We start from the raw sequence: 20,397 nt of genomic DNA, 5'->3' as shown, positions 1-20,397 counted from the left end.
TAGTGCAGAGAGAGACAGAGATGGAGGACGGAGAGGCTTAGGTAGCATGAAGTGTCGGCCTTTTTCCAAGAAAGCACGCTAATAAGGCCTTCTTAATCTGCAGTGACAGTTTGATGCGCATGCGTGCCACACACCTACAATGACTCAAACATTATACAAATTTTTCTCTTGCCTACAAAGACCCACAACAAGCTCTTGAGTGTTTTCCAGCTGACACAGGGGGTTCAATCTAAAAATGGGGGGAGAATAAAACATAAAACAAGAAAGAAAATGGGATCTTTTCATCTGTGTGAATGCAACCTGGTTCAGCTTTAATCTGGAGGAAGAGCGGGATACACACTGACGCCTGATAGATTAAGGCCTGAACGCTTCTCTCTCTGTTCTACTCTGCAACAGAAGGGCCTGGCTAGCAAATCCCAGGCTTTGAAGCAGAGGAGGTTCAGGCAGCTTATGATGTAATCATGGCGCTGTCTGTCACGGCAGGGAAGGTGGGGGTGCTGTAGAGAAGAGTGTGGTTTTGTAGCAAGTGGCAACTATATCATTACGGGACAAAATGCAGAGAAATGTGGCATTCCTCAAAAAGGGAAGATACAGTTGTAAAGTTGTAAACCGTGTGTAAACACCAAAAGGTCTAACATGAACTTTTCACTGTATGTGTATGCTTTTTTTGCTATAATGGAAGAGGTGGGACAAGGTAATTTTTTTGCAATACACAGGTAAGTGTCAAGTCAAGACAGACAAGTCAACTCCCAAATCATAAACCTTAAGTTGTTGTATTAAATGTAATGCAGCTGAAACACTTCTATCAACACAATAGTGTTAATCATAAATTAATAATTAAAATATTGGATCATTAATACTCTGCATTTTGATGAACACATTCTTTAACACTCTTTCAAACACACACACAAATTCTGTCACTCACTACAGTGTTACGATGGTGTAGATGTATGTGTTGCATTTTGTACTACGTAGCTATAAGTACAAGTGAGATAGAGCTCAAAGGTGGCGGCTGTTTGTGTCAAGGGATCATGTTAGCAAAGATATTTTAGCTTTCGGCTAGCTTAAGTCCTAGCTGGCTAACTAGCTGCCCTTATGTAGTCATTTGATTTAATGTTAACATGGAAAACACTGACTAATATAGCTTTAACATTTTATGTATCCATTGATGGTTATGAGTTTGGATGGTCAGTGTATTAATAATCAAGAAAGAAACAGAATGAATGGTAAACAGCAGCAATTTTATTGGACTTAATTTTTTAAATAGTGGTGAGTTCAACCAAATGTTACAGCTGCATCGAACTCTGTCGATTCTTGGCAAGCAATGTTTTTTTTGTTGTAAGATTTGAAGAAATGCTTTTTTGATATTTGCATCACAAATACTGCTGCTCATGTCCAAGTATGACTAACTTCATGTGATATACAAAGTGATGCAGACCACCGAGTCGTAAGTGACATACAAAGGAGTTCATGTTAAAAAAATAACATACCAAGGGATGCTCCTACCCATGCACTGTAAATGAACGGATTTGGTAGACAAAATGGCTGCTTCAGGAAGTCAGCTCAGCAGTCCAGCAGTAAAAAACACCTTGATGTATATCCTGAGTCTTCACAAATCTTGGCATGTGCGTGGACTACAGTAAAACAGCACAGGGAAAAGCACACGAAAAGACAGTATTTCAACATAATATTTCATCATCTAATGTGAGAAATGTCTGGGAGTGTCTTTGTTCTGTACACTAACATAGTTTTAGGTGAGTTGAGGTTGAAAGAGTGAAATTTAGAATAGTGATCAAGGATATGGGAAACAGAGAGGAGTGATTTCTGACTATGGCACTGAATTGTAAATGCATCCTAAAAACTAAACAGTCAAACACAGACGATTATGAAAATCCAGAACAGTGACAGTTACACACTCTGGGTGAAGCAGTGGTGGCTTTCCTCCCAGGCTTTTTGGTTCATCTTTGTTTTAAGTAAAGGTTAATTGTAAAGAAATAAATACTAAATACTCAACATCACAGAGCTAAAAAAACAAAACAAAAACAAACATGACGCTAAATGGGAGAAAAATTACACCAACAAAAGCAATATCTTTACATAGTAAACACAATGCATTGATAACTCACTTTTACTTCCCCTGCAGATGTACATTTAAAAATATATTTGACTTTGTACAGAGCGTGATGTCTTGGAAAACAGTAGAATTAACAAATCTCCAAGGTGGCCATTCAGTGGCTTCTACTCCTTCCAGGGTCGTAATTGTCATTGCTCCAGGGTCACAACCTCCACCGCCTGGCCGTCCAGTGTGACAGTGTTATCTATGCGTGTGGCGACAGGTGCCATGGCAACCTGGACAGGCCGGTTGCCCTGGGCCAGACTGGTCACTACAGTTTGGTACATGCTGACCGGGATCTGTACCAGACCTGAGGAGAAGATGCAGACATTTTGGATTTAGACACACAGCACCAGGGTTGAATGCCAAGCAAGGATCAACATCACTTTTTATGTGTCCATCTATTTTATCCCATTTAGCTTTAGTTAATGCTGAAATAATTACTCGATTAATCTATTAGTCAGAAAACTAACTGGCAATAATTCTAAAAAATGATTATTAGTTATTAGGTAATTTACCAGGCAGCATTTGGTGGTGCAAGCATTTCAAATGTGAGTCTACCAGGAGAGCTACTGGGAAATAATCAACAGATTATTCAGTAATGAAAATGATCATTAGTTACAGCCCTTGCTGTGAGATTGGAATAATATTTATTACAGTATTCTGTAGACAAAAATCTTTGTCCTGTTCAGTTCCTACAGGTTGACCATTCAGAAAAGTTGATTGACAGAAAATAAATGAACAATTTTGACAATCATTAACCATTCAAGTAATATATCAGTGAAAAATGCCACACATTTGCTGGTTTGAAATTCTCAAATGTGAGGATGTATGTCTTTTTTTTAACTTTATATAATTGTGAATTGGTTTTGGACTGTGTTTTGGATGAAACAAGCAATGTGAAGACATCATCTTGGGCTCTAGGAAATGGGCATACTTCACTATTTTTTGACATTAAGAATTAATTGTTTATTGAAAAAAGCAATCAACATATTAATTGATAATGCAAATACTCATAAGTAACAAATACTGCTGGTTCAATCTTTGGGCAGAGGTAATTTTCATTATCAATCGTCATTAAAGTTTATGTTCGACACGGTGCTTGGGAGGCAGAAGTCCAGGTAGTTGTATGTGACAGAAGGCAGCCATGTTACAGAGACGGCATTTCTGAACAATGGTCCGATTGAACGTTCTCAGCTAGCTTCCCCCATGCCCAGCTGTGTGTGTGTGTGTGTGTGTGTGTGTTTCTGCCTGCAGGGATTATTGCTGCAGTCACGTGGGCTTCTGCCCCACCCTGCAAGCTGTCACAGTGTCATAGGCAGGCAAGAAGGTCAGTGGAGGGGATGGCAGTGGCTCATGCCCACTCCCATTACGATGAGCTAAGACAGTGGACATTAAACGCACCAAATACACACTACCCATGAATCCTTTCAAATACATAACTGAGATGACTCAGGGCTGCATTCAAATCTATTTGAGTGCCATCTTTCAAGCCTCCCAAAATAAAATCTGTCCCCTTTTGTCAGGTTAGCTTGTAATTGTTGGTCCTCTAATGTGGGCCCTTGCTAAGCCCACTCGCCAGTGATTTGTGACAGGGTTAAGTTTTGCTGATGCAGGTAATTGTGCTGCAGTGATTATGGAGGAGGGCTTAGGGAACAGGGCATTGGCCTGGCACGGTGACGTACGGACACAGCGCAGTTACTGTGCAGAGTGAAGTGCCTCACTCAGACATGGTTACTTAGACATTAAGGGCCGTGTCTGGTGTGGCTGCGTGTATGTATAAGTGTGTGTGTGTCTGCATGCCTGTCAGTGAAGGGTCGCTACACAAGCCAATCAGCGGTGTCTGGGCCGGTGCACTTCAAACAGTGCTCTCCACTCCTGTTGGGCACTACAGTGATTAGCTAAAGTCAATAGTCGGGAGAATGACTGGCTTTGGCAGCTCTGTTAGTTGTTTAAGTGAGCTATTGCAGCCAAATGACTTCTTATGGTTTAGTAGCAAGATGTCAAACAAAGGCTGCAGATGTTAGATCTGTATAACTTGAAATTTACATTAGTCACACTGTACATATTTTTGTATTATGCACAATGTTTTAGCATGTGCTTTCTGTTATGACTACTATTTAAATATAAACATGTGGCTTTCCATCTTTTATTTAAGTATTGTATGACACTTTCTGATGAAATTCAATTTCAAAAGTAAAATTGTTTAGCCAACAGAAACATCCAAGGGGTATCCATTTTGGAATCAAATTCCTGCCATCCTAACACCCTATTTGGTTTCTGTTTTTGTTCCTTTTAACTATGAAATACTGCTACAGCAAAGCTCTCCCTTGAGAATGCAAGAAATCAAAAGAACCTTGCCTGCAACAATCTGTACTGTTTCACACAACAATTTTAGAGCCACTTGTTCAAATGTCTGTCCACATACATTGAGCTGTATAAACTGGGACCGACAACTGGAAGGCTACTTTAGGTAAAAGGCATCCAGAGGTCAACTGCAAAGCAGTGATTTAAAACAAAAGATCAATTTGTTTAATGTAAACTAGTGAGAGAAAATTGTTATTGTGTTCATTTTATCAACTGTGCATGAAATCCAGCTATGTGCATGCATCAGTTATGTGTTGTTCTACTAATGTAGGGTATGGACAGTAAGAGGAGGGGACTGCAAGTGTGTGTGTGTGTGTGTGTGTGTGTGTGTGTGTGTGTGTGTGTGTGTGTAAGCAAGCATAGGGACACAGGTTTGTACATTGACTTGTCTGAATTTAGACTAAGGCATGTATTCGTGTAACATGTACAGTATACGTGTGTGTGCATGTATATAGCCAAACAAGAGAACCTGGGGTTGTGTGCTGACAGCTGGCCCAGCGATTAGACCATGGACTGAGAATGGACTGGATCAGCCCCTGAGGGACCTGCTCATGCTCCTGGACTAGTGTACCCACTGTATGATGATGATGATGATAATTAGAAGAAATGGCAAATCAGAAAAAGACTGACAGCTTGACAAGATGTGTGTGTAACTAAACTTTTTGTCTGGGTGGAACTGTTATACTTGCTAAAGATGGACTTTGATGTTTACATTTGTTAGCATTACAAACTGGGCTGTAATTATAAATTTATAAATGACCATGATTCAAAGCATCAATCTGCTAAAAGAAATAATTGAATTGAATTATTTTGGCTTCAACAATAATCAATATGACAAGATGATGATAACAATAACGATAATCATTTAAAAAACCTAAATATAAAATAAATAATAATGAATCAAATCCTGGTTTCCAAAATCGAAAAAAGCTCTTGAATCGAACTTGCAACTTGAACAATCAATGAGAATGCCAAAGAGTTAACACCAGGACAGGCTAGAAAAATTACTCAATATTATTTCCTGCTTAGTTTCACTTGGATATCTGTATTCATGTGCAATAAGCCACTGACATTTACAGACTTGGTAAACGACGCATGTCCCTCAATGTTAATCATTGACAAGTACTAGCTTTACATTTGACCCTCAGGATATTGACTGAACATATCCTAAAAATGGTTGTTAATGCTATCCAACAAGGATGTGAGGATGTCATTACAAACTGGTCCAGTCCCAGCAGACACACACACACCGCCACAGCAGTGCGTGCAGTATGCATGTAAGGAGGTTGACGATACGGTCCTGCAGCTAACGTATCATTAAAAAGAAGGGAGTATTGCTACACACACACAAAAACACAAACACACCATCTGTCACATCAGCACAGAGTAGATTAGAGTGTAGGAGCTCAGAGGTCTCACCGCAGTGCTTCTGCAGGGAAGCTTACACTTAGTAAGACTAATTAGAAATGCCATTGGCTGGGGAACACACACAAGTACCAATTAGTTAAGATGTGATGCCAAACATTTCTTGATAAAAGAATTCAGTTTCCCATTACTGTATTTCCATTTGTCACAATGGAAAAATCTATAACAGAATATTCCCAATTTCTTTTTGGGAGATGACTGAAGTCTGCAACTGCCTAAAATAAATATAATAAATAATATAGATGTCAAAGTTTGCAGTTATCACCACTTTGTGACTTTTACATTCATCCACTCAGACCACTGATTTGTGAATAAGATATAGGCCTAGAAAATGTGGTTTAATCCAGGCACAGGCTCGACAGGCAGAAGACAAAAACTAGTCCAACTGATCGAGAAGAAGTCATCTTACAGGGTTTCCCAAGCTATTTCATGTCAAGGACCAACAAACGGATACAAAATACAAACACTTCAAATATGTAGCTGCATCTCCTTTAGGTCCATTATGTAACAATCACCTGTTTCGCCCCTCATATTTGGATTCCACTTTTTCAGTATGGCATAACAAAGGTATACAATGTTTTCTTGATTTGTATTCAGATGGTATTTTTAAGACCTTTACCAATTTGTCATCAATGTATGGATTGATTTTAGGTACTTCCAAGTTAGACACTTTGTTTCTAAATGTTTGCTTATTTTCAAGACGCAATGAAGAGGGATAGGTTGAGAGATGTGTAACCGCATTCTGGATCTTTGCAATCAGTCCAACTCTAAAACAAGGGCTGCTTGGGGGGGGGGGGTACACTGTGTAATAACGACGCAATCACATGAATTTAAAGAGTTTAAAAAGAGAAGCTCTTAACTCAATTTCTCCAGAGACAGATTATTTTGAAGCTATTCAAATCTCTGAACACAAATGTATTGTCAAGAAAAAAACTAATTTGCAGCTCTGATCTCATCTGAGCCATTTTAATCACAACAGGACCTGTGTGTGTGTGACGTGTATATAGTGCCCTCAAAAGTTCCTACAATGGAACAAAAAACGAAGTGTCCATGGCACAAATACTTCTTTGTTAAAAACACAATTTACATTTTATAGGTGCAAAAATTACAGTCGTGCAACACTTCACCCGTCAGTGATGATGCAAAATGATGATGATATTTAACTGTCTGAAATCAGTTTACTTCTTTAATAAACTATTGAGTGTCTATTATATGGGGGGTTGTGAATGAGTGAAGGAGTGATTTCAGACAAAGCTAGGGTTTAAGTTGCTTGCGTTTATTAAAGATAGCTATGAATTCAACAGCTGAACAAGCTAAGAAATTTAGATGAAAAAGTACTATACCACATTGGTTATTAATCTATTCAACGCTGGTGCTGATATAAAGAAAAGGATGTGGGTAACTGAGTGTTACTTTATAACCTTTCAGACCTACCAACTCGCTACACTGTAGTCACATACATACATACATACATACATATGTTGTATTAGCCTGCATTTGTTTTAGCTAGGTGGACCTAATAAACTGGCAACTTCACTAAAATATCATCTGGTGCCATAGACAACAACAAAAGTGACTTTATTCTGTATATGACTTTGTGTAAATTCTGTCATTTGAGGTGTATTTTGCATGTTGTCTCAGTCATGTTGATGATAATATTAAGGATGAATATATACCTGTGGCATCTTGAACCCCTGCCAGAGCCCCAACAGCAGCTGCTGTCTCTGCCAGGACAATCTGCCCTCCGCCTTGTAGAGTGGCCTCTGCCAACGTCGCTACAGCATGGGCTGCTGCCTCACTGCAAAACACACAAACATGCACACATATCATATATATGTACAATATGTAAAAAAAAGAAAAAAAAGGCAAATAAACCTTTTCGGTGCACACAATTTAGAATTAAAAACAGACACATATGAGATGGGTGTATATATTAGGCTTCCAGATACAATCATTAGTACAAAGCTGAAAAGCACACACATGCACACACACACACACACACACACGGGCAGCTCACAAAGGCAAGGGCTATTAGAGAGATGTGGGGTGAAGAGGCAGAAGTGTATGAGCTGTAAGAGGCTTTTCTAGTCTGGACTTATGGAGAATCTGTCACATCTCTCTAAAGGCCAGGTGCTACGGGTCTAACAAAGCAGTTTTATTAACCAGATCTATCCAGTGGAATTACCACGAGCCTATTACCACACCAGCTTCGTTATGAACTAATGGAACTGTTCACAGCTTGGTTGATAATCACATCTGAGATAGAACTACAGATGGAAAGATAAGGAGAAAGAGGAGCTGAGAGAGTACAGACAGACAGTAAGCAGTAATGATGCCTTTACGTTGTGGTTGTATGTGGATGACCCCCAACTGGATGTTGTTCAGTGAGACGATGGCAGTAAAGTCTGGCAACATTGGTATAAAATGCTTCTTATCGAGCCTTGGTGACAGTTATTTTACAGTCAATTGCGGCAGCAAAGACAAACTGGGTATTTCTGTTCAGCGGTGAACATTTTGTGCCATCAATACAGTAATGCAGATTAAATGGTCAAAGCTCTGCAATGAGAGGGCTTTTGGTCACAATGTCAACAACAGAAAAGACAGTGAGAGAAAGTGGCTCTATTCTCCCTCTGGAGCTGGAAAACAGAGACAAAATGTTCCAGAGCCTGTGGAGCAGAGAGCCCAGAGTAGCTTAAGACAGGTAAACAGGGGAGGGAAGGGAGAGGAAGGAGGACTCAGGTGGGTGCAGGTAACAAGCCCCAATGGGACATACCCATACACATCTGAAATTATTGCCTGTACACTATTGTAGTGAAAAAAACCTGCTAACATGTCAGCATCTCAGCGAGTCTGACTGATGAATTTGGTCTAAAAAGGTCCGCAGATTTTCACTGCAACCAAAGACTACTAACTAATTTCATTCATGAGCACACTTTCAACCTTCTTCATTCTTGTGTTGTAATCAGATCCTGCAGACCCTTGGCCCTCCATGCAACGTGGTTTAAGATCCTGTTGTAGATCCCATCTGAATACAATCGTGTGTGGCTTTCCTTCCAGAAAAATATTACACCAACAGCAACCCCTGTACATGTTTTATTACTCGAGTTGCTGTAGTTAAGACATTTGTCATGGTCGATAGTAATCTGACTGAAAACAGGAGTATTTCTAGAATCTGCAAACAGCCTATTACTAAAGGTCAATGTACTGTATCCTCAACCTTCAGAAGTACAAGTTCTAAATGCTATGCTATGTGTGATTTTATTTAAAACCTTTACTGACTTAGTCGCACTACTAAACAATCAAGCATTTAACACCTGCACTAGTGTTTTTTTAATAAACAAAATTATACTGAGGTGTTAGCACATGGAGATATGTGGCTAACAACCAATTAAATGGTTGCCCACTGCCTCTGTGAAAGCTACAGGCTAATTAATTAGATGCTGAACTAGGATGAGAGGCAGTTGACTCATCTCCAGGGGACCCCGGTGACCTGCCCTGACAGTTGTCCCAGTCTCATCCAGTTGTTAGAGCTGCCTGATGCTCTGCAGTGTTTGCTGGCTCTACCGCCAGTAACTGAAGACCCTTGAGGATTGTGTCAGAGAAAACTACACACCAAATCCTACAGTATGTATACATTTCTTGTTAAAGAAGTGGGGACAATTCTACAGTGACAGCTTTATGCTACCACTTCTGCTTTTCTGTCGCCAACAATCCAACCTCTGTTTTCCTTTATTACACATTTTCAAGTGCGAGGAGGTAACATTTATGACCTGAGGATACTAGCCATAGATGCACTTGAGATCTCCTAGAAAACTTAAATTCTCAATAAAACTTCATGACACGGGTCCACCTAAATTAGGATTCTAATAAAACACAATATGAATATAACAAAAAATGTACATATGCATTAGTTTTTAATTCAGAAAGTTTACTAATTGTAGACCAGGACATGAACATTTCAAATCCAATCAATTCTCCCATCCTCACCTGTTGAGAGCCATTGTGACGGTGGCTCCAGGCTGAATCTCGTGACTGGCAGCGACAGCGGCTTCAGCCAGAGATGCTACTGCCTGCGTGGCCTCTGAGGCCTGAGTGGTTTGGATTGTCATCTCACCGCCCTGCAGGGTGGCCCAGTTTTGCTCCACCTGGAAAGGAACAATATAATTTCATACAGAAAGCAAATGGGGATCAGCAGTGAGGTAATAAAGATTGTGTGAAAAATTACTGTATTGGATTGTCGGTCCTCTGGATTGTGTTTTCATTTTGTGGTGCTGAATGGACACCTCCAATTAAGTGCACTGTTCACATTTCACTGAATTTGCTGTATATACTTTGATTCTGTGACTAAGCCATTAGTGGCACTTTCCTCAACTCCCCAGAAAGACTGAGATCGATCAATTTATGCGTTTTAGTAAATAAAGGAGTGGTTAACTTGGAGTTTATTACTACAGTCAGCCAGAAACGTGTACATACTTGTACATTATTCATTTTGAGAGCCTGTATATGTAGTAAATGGTCAGAATGTGTGTTTATATTGTGGTATAAAAAAGTGATTTAGACGTATGTGTGGGTGTTACCTCTCCATCAGTCACAGTGGAGTAGTTGACCTGCGCCACCGTCACACCGGGCAGCTCTGAGGCATCTGCCAGGGTGGCAACTGTGTGTCCCGTGCCAACCTGAGAGAAAGGGGTGCAGTCACAAAATACAAAAAGTGAACAGACAGAGCAATAAACCTTAGAATTACTGAATAAGATTTTGATTTGAAAAAGTGCAATCCTCAAGACTTTAATGATCAAAAAGCAACCAAAAAGTACCTGGATGAGCGAGACGGTTCCATCAGGGTTGTTGATGGTCTGTACCACAGTTTGTGAGGGCACAAGGTGAGCGATATTCTGCGTGGTCAGGTGGTGCTGGGTGGTGGTTGTCGTGGTTATCTGTTGGTCTTCAAAAGCATACAACAGATCCTCACGGCCATGCTGCTTGTAGCAGTTCTTAACGATGGTCCGCAATGCCTGCGTCCAAGACACCTTGGGAAACATAAATACAAGTTTATATGGCAAATAATTCTAGAGATTGATTTAAGGACAGCTGACATTGAATGCCACATCACAGATTACAATTCCAAAGTTCACTCATCGCAAAGATTTAGAGAAATGGGTATTCAGATACCAGATCATCAGATACCATTTATGACTAAGACAGAATTGGATCAAAAAGTCAAGTACTAATCAGGAATTTGTGGAGTTTAGGGCAACTTTGGGACCTAATGTCTTGGAATATGCTTGTTAACTATTTTGCCCCATCTGTATAGTGCAGAAATTGAAGCTTAATAGGAACAAATCTCAATGGAAGGAGGGGGAAAGGGAAAACGCTATTTCCCTGCAGAGGTCGACAAAGTACGACACCATTACACCAGTATTTCTCTCACCCTCTGTTTCTGCTCCTCTGTGCGGACGTCACTGCGGACGTTGGCCCAAGGGATGTCCTCAGGCCACCACACCGGCTTGCAGCTCTCCTTACCCCAGCCAGGCTTCCCTCGGCCTGTCGAGTACTTCAGCATCTCTGGGATGAACGCTCGCAGCTGGGCCTGATGCATGGAGTAAAGAGATGATACAGACACCAAAACTCTAAAGTGGAAAGCTGCAGTGTCTCTCTCACACACACATAAGCACACACGCCCTTGAGCAGACAGCAGGAGGCGCCTATTGATCGGGTATCTGCTGCCGGCTGCTGAGGTGGTCAAGGCCTGCAAATAGAAATGGTCTTTCTAAAAGGAGAACAATGCGATCATATTTATTAACAAACCAATCTATGGCTGTGGCTCCAGCCTGATTTGTCAGACAGACACCATGGGAACATCAGGGGCGATCCAACACAGTTCAGCAGTGAACCTGTCCTAGCAAAGGCTCCAGTACATTCAGCGTAGGAATTAACAAGGACAAGCTGGTCAATATTGTTAAAAAGAAAATCAATGTCAAACAAAAACAATAGATTTACTTTGATCACGCATGACCTATGCTACTTTATAGACTTGTGTAGAGAATCAAGTTATTATTATTTCATTATTGTGGATTGACTGTATCAATGAGTGCTTGTCCACTATATTTGAGTGTACCATTCACAAACACTTAAATAAGGGAGCCAAGCTTCTTTAGTGCAGGTCATTAGAACAAAAAAAGCTACTGTAATTGCGGGCTGATTGCTTTGTCCTGGCATTAAGAGACCAGCACTCAAATAGCATTCTTTATATTGCAGAGGAAGGGCTTGTTATCTGCACTAATTGTAAAAGAGGAAATTAAATCAGCAGAGGCCGACCCACCATGATTTTTGAGTCCGCTACCAATATTTGAGAGTTTAGAAATAACAACTTTAACAATATATAACCATTATTGTTTTGTCTTTCATGAACACATAAGATAAACATATTTGATGAGGATTCCTTAAATTAGTTTTTTAAAGAATTGTGACCAAGATATGCTCAGTACATGTCATTTTACAGTTCAAAAATAAACTGGTTAGTGCTGTCTTCTTTATTTCTAAGTGACCTAAAACATATTTTTGGCATTTCTCTGCTGCAGTTTCTTGTTACTTATTGGCTGACAAATAGCTAAAATTGACCAATACATTGGGCCGTCCGATTTATTCGTCTGGCTCTGTTAATCAGTGTGTCCTTTCAATATTAAAAACTGGTGAAAAGAAAACAATACATCCACAAATCTCTGAGTCTGATGTCACATTTAAATATGCAGTTGATTTTTCTTGTAATAGGCTGTTACAAAACCCACCTCATTCATGGTAGTTTACAAATAGCTGGCTATGTGAAACCCAGGCTTAACATAGCCAGTTAGCAACTGGCTACTTGAAATGAGTTAATTCAAGTTACACTCATTAGCCAGTTTATTAGGAACACCTACCTAAAACCTAATACAACAAATTTTACCTTCATGAAGGTTAGAATGTTTTTTTTTAAACTGTTGGAAGGAGGTGTTTATTCAACTTCATGGTCTCTCTGAAGGTTGTAGTTTGTGGTGATGTTGAACTGTATTGTGTTATACTAATAGGTCTAATATTTAAGACCCTTTACTGAAATAAATGGGGCAAACTAGTTTTAGCTAGGTGTACCTAATACACTAGCCTACATTAAACCTACTGAATGTAGGTTTAATGAAGCCAGATAACCCAAAAAGAAATAATCAGACATATATTTTTAATTGCTTTTGGGTCATGTGTGGTTATTTTCCTATAGTGATTGCTTTGTTTGCAATGTTGCATGAGATACCTCCAGAAGTTTGCATTATGCCCCAAAGCAGGGAGAGGGAATGAGTGGTGGTCTTAATCTCATTTGATTTGCTTGCTATTGATCATCCACCAGCATACATACTTCATGTGCGCAGTGAGCGGCATGCATATCCACTCACCATCACAGCACCACTTCAAGAGCAAGCATACACTCGCACTCACTGACAGGCTGGGGTGGGGTTTAGTGCCAATGTCCTCAGTGTCCTGGTAATATGCAAGCATCACAGGGGGATTATATTGCACAATGAGGCACTGCAGTGTCTGCCTGCCTCGACATCACAGGCTAAATTTGGTTCCGGGAGAATTAAATCCCTCCCTCCTCCCCCTTAGACCCCCTTCTCTAACTCACAACCCACCTATACACAGTTCCTCAGTGCATCACACAAAGATATGACAAAATGGATCTTGATGGAAAATGGATGGTCAATACTTTATCTCATCAGCTTTGGAAAAACATCTGGTGGCTGCAGTAAAGGGGCTTCACCTCAGCCAACACTTGGCATACTGACAGAACAACTTGGATTAGCCCCAGAAAAAAGGACTTAGTAGCAAAAAGATGCTTGCATTTCCACCTGTGGCTGGTCCATGCGTGGATGTATGTGGATGCATGTGTGCTAGGCCAGATGGCCTAATTACAGTGGCTAGTAAGTTAAGTGGCATGTTGTCTTTGCACCCACCACCCCACCCCCCAATCCTAATCCTCCAAGCAATGGTCCAATCAGCATTTAGAAAGGCAGCTATGTTGCTGGGTCCCTGGCCCTAACAAGGCTAGGGGGTAATTATGGGCTCAGGCTAGACCCGGGATCACCTGCTACAGATGCTTCGGGGCCAGAGCTTCTGCCTGTGTCACTAAACCTCACTTGGGATTTCTTCAGCTGCACAAAACCTACTGCAGATGTCTGCATAGAAGACAATAAGGCCTTACCGATATGGATCAGGAGCACTAAGTCTGAATTAGCTCCCTTTCATCGCTTAGTTCTCATTTTCATATTTGCTATTTCCAAGGCTGATCAACCTTTCTCCAGAGGGACTGGACAACATCTTGTCTCCAACACTTGGCACACATATACCTCTAAAAAAAACCCACCCCTACACCTTTCCACCTGGCTTGGCATAGCTGAGTGAGGCAACAGGTTACTCATGATAATCTCATCCTACAACATCCAGAAAAACAAGCACCAACTAACACCTGCCCTCTGAGGACACATCTGGTCCTGGGATTGGCTACCGTTCTCCCAGGGTACAGGACCATCTCTGGGGGCCACTGTCATGCTGGCTACTCTGACGATGATCCAGAGAATGCGTCAGCAGCACTGGGATGGCAGAGTAAACAAGCTGGGTTCCCTCGGGTGGAGATAGTACTCAGGCCGCCAATCGTGCTAATGTTGCAGTGAAAGGCCTACCAAGAGCAGTCACATCCTCTCACTGCTCACTGGTACCACTGTCTGTCTAGCAAAGGGAGGCTCGTCTTGTCTTCAGATGCGGACACAACCTGTGCATCAGGCATACTGTATGCCTGAACTACAATGCCGAAGTCACTCTTTACCATGACATGCGAAAACAGCTAAAATTGAGTGTTTGACCTTGATACATATAGCTAGCTAAGCTCTTGCTCACAACAAACAAAAAACACAATCTGTGATTCTGATTTGTTGCCAACTGGTGCCCTCTGCTGGGAACACCGACATTGTGTTTGTGTCTCAGACACCAAAAGGGGAGTTTTGAATTTGTCAATTTCTACAAAGGAACTGCTGTTTAATGCTGGATATACACGGTTCTTTTGCTTGGGAGGTTTGGACCATAATAGATAAGCAGAGAGAGTATTGAGCCTGACCTGGGTCATCTTGTCCACAGAGACAGGGATGCCATCAATGGTGAGGGGGGGCAGCTCTGAGGCCAGCTCTCCACCAGCAGGGGCATGTTCAGCCAAAGCGTTCTCCAGATCTTCCAAAATCATGTTCTTATACTTCCTCACCTGGAGGATAGAAAGACAGTTGCGGCAATGAATTGATTCCATTTTGGATGATCATTTAATAATTTGAGTCCCTTATCAAGTAAAAATACTGAACATTTGCTGATAAACATCTTCACAAATGCGAATACGTAGCATTATACATTGAATATATTATTTATTTTATGCTGTTGGTCAGTTAGAAAGCAATATTAAGATCTCACTTTGGACTCTAGTAGTTTGTGATGGACTTCTATCACTATTTTTGACATACAGAGTAAATCAAGATAAATAAAAAAATAAGATGCGAACCTTATCTATAATTCTTCTGTGAGAGAAAAAGATTGTAGATCATGAAAATAAAACCTGCTGACTGTAACACTCACCACATTCTCCAGAGGAGCAGCACCAAACACCTTAAACACAGGGTTGGGTTTAGAGGGAGAGATACACAGCACTATGGCCTGTTGGCCCACTCTGGTGGTGTACTCATCCAGGGTGGCTCGCAGTTTCCTGTAAATACACACCATCCTTTATCTCCTGGTTCAGGATAAAAGACATAAAGTACAACACCAACTCTGTCTGAGAGTGAACAATGATCTCAGGTGCTGAAAGTGACATGTTTGTCATTGTAACTGTTGGGGGAAAACAGACGGTAGAGGTATTGGGGAGAGTTGGCCTATTGATGTTTTAAGCTCACCTGAGCAGACGAGTCTGCTGCCTCTTGCGGATGGAGGGGTTGGATTCAAAGATATGAGGCCTCTTTCTTTTCTTACCAGTTGCCACGGCAGCAGCAGCTGCCATGCCTACTGGCCCTGAGAGAGAAAGAAAGAGCAAGTTTGACTGTTAGTAAAAGTAGAGGCTAGTAATCAGAATGAACAACATTCTGTACATTGTGTTTGAATGCTGTTTTTCCCTCTCTGATTTGAGCCTTCAATAATTATCACGAATGTACGGTTACATGGTTGTTATTATTCAATCTTCTTTTTGGATTTGATTTGAAATTAATTTTAAAAGGATGAAAGTAAGGTTTAAAATGGAGCACAGTTGCAATTGCAGCTCACTGGCACCACTGTGGTGCCTTGACAATTTAAAAGGGAAAGACTAAAAGTGTTGTCAGGCGCTTGACAGGAGGTAAGTAGTGTGGCACTGCCTCCACAAAACAGTCCACTGGCACCTCCTGTTGTTCAGTTGAAAGCATTACATTGAACTCAGGTGGCTAAAGATATTTTACTGGATTAGTAGACTTCATCAGAGATGCAAGATTAGAACATCTGCTTAAAAAACCCCAGACAGTCTTGTTTGTTTTGAGCAGATGACCTTCTTTGTACCAGAAAGTCTGATGCAGTTTCAGTCAACTCAGTGTAAATGATAAATAATATCAACACAGCCAAAATGACAAAGAACCTCTCCTTAAGCGTTCTTGGGTGCTCGTTATCAAATAAATCCCACTCCCACTAACTTGGAACCACCGAATGCTCAGTTTCTCCCTTCTGGGTAGAGTCTAGACAAACCTGCGGCAGCCAGGTGGGCGGTGACCTCATCAGTGCCAGCCGAGTTGAGGATGTCCGTGTCGTCATAAGGATCATCATCTGGTGAGGACGTTGAGTCTTCCTCAGCGCTCATCATGGATGTCTCAGTAAAGGTGGCCACATGTACCTATACACAGCAATGATCAAAGTAGAATGGGTTTAAACTTCTAAACAAAATATCATGGTACTTGCATCTGACTGAGGTATTATTGTTTCTGTTCTAATCTAACTAGCTGGTAAAATGGTTAGTACATCTTATGAATAATGGGACTTGTGCTAAGAAGGATGACTGCCTCTTCATCCTTCCTGGTTTCCACTGTTATTATGTTAATTATTATGCTTCTAAGTGCACCTGCTGGACCTGTTGGCTGACGGCGCTGGCCTCGATCGTGGTCATGTGTTCTGTTTGGTGAACGATGTGCTCGTCCATTATCGGCCACCTGGTCTATACAGCTGGATCCACGGTACAATGTCTGAGGAGATAAAGAGGAAAAGAAGAGATGCAGCATAAGATAATGACAGGAACTGTTTTACACATACATGGTGCCTGAATACATTCCATCTATTCATTATAATAACACAATTCATATGAGAGTAATTCCTGCTGTACTGATATACAGCATAGCAGGTGCATATTATTGCATGTACACAATGATGAACATGTACTACCAGCAGTCCTCAAAATATACTATTATTTATATTGCAAGATGTGCTTATAATCATCAGCATAACATTATCATGCTGATCACAAACAACCTCAGGCTTATGATAAAAATACAGTATGTAGTTCAGCATAACTAGAATGAAAGCCAGGACAAATTCATCAGAAATACTGCCGGGTACCTTAAAAGACACTGCATGTATTTTGTATATTTATGTGAACTTGAGTGCACCATAAATGCAAGTTCATGGTAATGTTATGACCTTCAAATTCAAGCAATTTAAGACAAAACTGTGACCATGCACAATGTCACCATCATCCTTAATTTTCACACTAGGTTCTGGTACATTTGTGTAAAATAGTTATCATTCTCCATACTACTGCCCAAAAATAGTGTACATCAATAGTGTAAAGATTTGCCTGAGGTTATCTTTTTGCTTCTCGTGTCTGAGTGCACCACTGCTGCTCTGCCTCTAGAGGGCTTTATACTGTATCAATGGGGTAATTTCATTTGAAATAACATCACTGTAATCAAAGCATGAAAAAAATGTTTTATTGGAATTGGACATTTATTAGGTGTTTAATCATAGGTCTTAGAAGAGATGGATTTGCAAGATATAAGAATCAGAAATACTTTATTGATCCACAAGGGGAAACTCTTTCGTTACAGCTGCTCACTATTACGTCAATGCACACAGGAATAGAAGTACTAAGCAAATCAAAATATAATACACTATAATACAGGCAAGATAAATTGACTTAACAAAGTGGATATAAAGTATAAAAGATAAAATAAGTGTAATATAAAAGATAAAATAAGTGTAAGATATGCAATTAACACAGTAATAGATATTGCTTGGCACTATTTAGATACATACCATAGTTTCAAATCAAAGAAAGGGAATTTCTGATAATAAAAAAGTCTAAATGTAGTCACAGTTTGAGGCAGTGAGAGTGTGTGGAGTGGAGTGTTATAGTCTGACAGAGGTGTGATTATCACTCATACAATACGGTTTAACTAAACACTTAAGGCTTACACATACAATATACTTCTGTTCACTTCAAAAATCACGACTCAATCAATATAGAGTCAATGTAGAAATGTTTTTGAGTGAAACTAACCACTGAAGCAGGTTAATGGGGACAACCTGCTCACTTGATTCATGGTGGGCAGCTGATATATGGAATATTCATTTGTACAGGTCTGTCAAACACACAATTGGTTTCTTTGAGAGAGACTTGGACTGAATTACAAAACACGAGTCAAAATTCATTAAGTCATTAACTGCAGCCAGACAGGTTTATTTGCATCCAATATCCCCTGTAACGTTAATGTTACCAACTCCATGGACTGTAGCTGCTGATAAGATCAATGAATGGGAGGATAAACGAATCGGTGCACGACTCGACAATAACATTGCTGTTTAATTATATCCATGGCATGCAATAAGGCTAATTTCCACAGCACCTAACAAGTAGTAACTACCAGTATTAAATAGGCAACGTTATTGCTCAAGCGTTACAGTGCTGTAATGTTAGCTGACTTGCCGGCTCGGTTGACGATTGCCAAACTGAGCTAACTTAAGCTAGCAATGTCCTACATTTGGCTAATAAGCTAGCTAGCTAACCATTTGGCGGTGTAGCTTCGGTCATCTGAATGGACATTAACTTTGATCGAGAACAGCAGCAGTTGCTTGATGTACGGACACTGAACAGAAAATAATTCAGTGTGCAATGAAATGTAACGTTAAACCTTAGTAACGCAGCAGCTAGGATGAAACCCGCGCAATATGAAACAAAACAGAGCGCTACAACAGGCCCAGCGGCCTGCGTCGGATCCACAGCTATTCTACTATCTCCGAGCTTGTTGTCGATACGCGCCTAGAACATGATTCCCCACAAAAAGCCATATATGTATCCAAACCCCGCTCCAGTCAACATCTAAACAATCTGCATCCAACGCTGCCGGGTTCGATGATGCGGCTGCGCCGGGGCTGAAATAAATGGAGATTGCGCGGTAGGGCACTAACCTCAGAGCGGCTGCGCTACTTCGGGCCTGCGCCGTACAGCGGGGATGGAGCCGAGCTCTAATGGAGGACAGAGGGGAGCCAGCAGCAAACACAGCGAACAAAACCGCACACAACAGTGATCTGCACTAGTGATGCCTTCAGGTGCCCCTTCTGAGCTTCTATCTCCCAGAGTCACAATTCATACATTCAGACCTTTTATACAGTCTATGATTCAGACGTACATTTTGAAGTCTGTCTTGGTGGTTATTGTTTTTTTCCTTTAGTTTCACCAAAAGGGCATATTCTGCTGATGGATAGACTATATATGATGATGTGCCAGAATGGCCAGACAATATGCATCAGAAATGTAAATCGTATTTTAATTACCTTATTTTTTCCCAATAGCTGCAAATGTAGCTGCAAATTTAGTCTATATAGTATTTGCAGTTGTTGTAAAACCAGTAAAATATTCAGAAAGTAAAGGTAAAGAATTTGAAACAGAAAATCAAGATCGAAAATATTAACGGCAAATGTAGGGCAAGGCAAGTTTTTTGTATAGATTTCATACACAAAGACGATTTTTACGTGTTTTACATAATGCATTAAAACATTATGTTATGAAAATAATGTACATAAGGCTAAAATAAATTACAATGACAACATTGGCAACACTACACATTTAGGAATCCTAAGTATAATATATTCCCCCTTTCTAATCACAGCAATTGTGCCTTTTCATTGAATCCAGATCGCTCATTCATGCACCGTTAATTGTGAGTAATATTTTCGATAGTTATTGAACGCCACATAAGACCTGGCAAACCACGCCCCTTTCTACTCACTCACACACACACTGAACTTAACTGCAGAGGATCGTCGTTGTGGTAAAGTTATCGGCTTGCTGGGCTACAAACACGAAGCCAAAAACAAAACTAAACTAAAACTAGTTGAGGTTAGTTGTCTTAATTTGGGAAAACGTCACTGCCAGCAAAGAACAAATAACGCTAGACCAAAACAAAACTTTCCAACTTATTCCAATT

At 40.5% G+C, this 20,397-nt stretch overlaps 1 protein-coding gene across 4 annotated transcripts; it reads right to left on the bottom strand.

The window, feature by feature from the left end:
* Positions 1-1,220: 1,220 nt before the first annotated feature.
* Positions 1,221-19,535, bottom strand: nrf1 (nuclear respiratory factor 1). Of its 4 annotated transcripts, none has more exons than XM_044186462.1 (12): positions 19,379-19,535; positions 17,040-17,160; positions 16,670-16,814; positions 15,856-15,970; positions 15,542-15,668; positions 15,039-15,179; positions 11,334-11,492; positions 10,720-10,932; positions 10,483-10,581; positions 9,893-10,050; positions 7,582-7,703; positions 1,221-2,423 (listed from the first exon to the last, which is right to left on the bottom strand). In XM_044186462.1, exons 2-12 carry the CDS (start codon positions 17,115-17,117, stop codon positions 2,263-2,265), a joined length of 1,518 nt encoding a protein of 505 aa, XP_044042397.1. In that variant the 5' UTR covers positions 17,118-17,160; positions 19,379-19,535; the 3' UTR covers positions 1,221-2,262. The 4 variants fall into 4 exon arrangements, with proteins under 4 accessions (XP_044042397.1, XP_044042399.1, XP_044042398.1 ...); XM_044186464.1 differs by having other exon boundaries at positions 17,049-17,160; XM_044186463.1 differs by lacking the exon at positions 19,379-19,535 and adding an exon at positions 18,471-19,305.
* Between the last annotated feature and the right edge of the window lie 862 nt (positions 19,536-20,397).

The sequence above is a fragment of the Siniperca chuatsi genome, linkage group LG23, assembly GCF_020085105.1.
Source record: "Siniperca chuatsi isolate FFG_IHB_CAS linkage group LG23, ASM2008510v1, whole genome shotgun sequence".
Taxonomy (NCBI): Eukaryota; Metazoa; Chordata; class Actinopteri; order Centrarchiformes; family Sinipercidae; genus Siniperca; species Siniperca chuatsi.
This window is presented reverse-complemented; position numbering and strand designations above follow the sequence as displayed.

Coding starts and splice junctions, on each gene's coding strand:
- nrf1 (XM_044186462.1), bottom strand. CDS start 17,117: ATGGACGAGCACATCGTTCACCAAACAGAACACATGACCACGATCGAG. Junction 15,971..16,669: donor CGCCCACCTGGCTGCCGCAG/GTTTGTCTAGAC, acceptor TTTCTCTCTCAG/GGCCAGTAGGCATGGCAGCT. Junction 2,424..7,581: donor AGGGGTTCAAGATGCCACAG/GTATATATTCAT, acceptor TCTTCTCCTCAG/GTCTGGTACAGATCCCGGTC.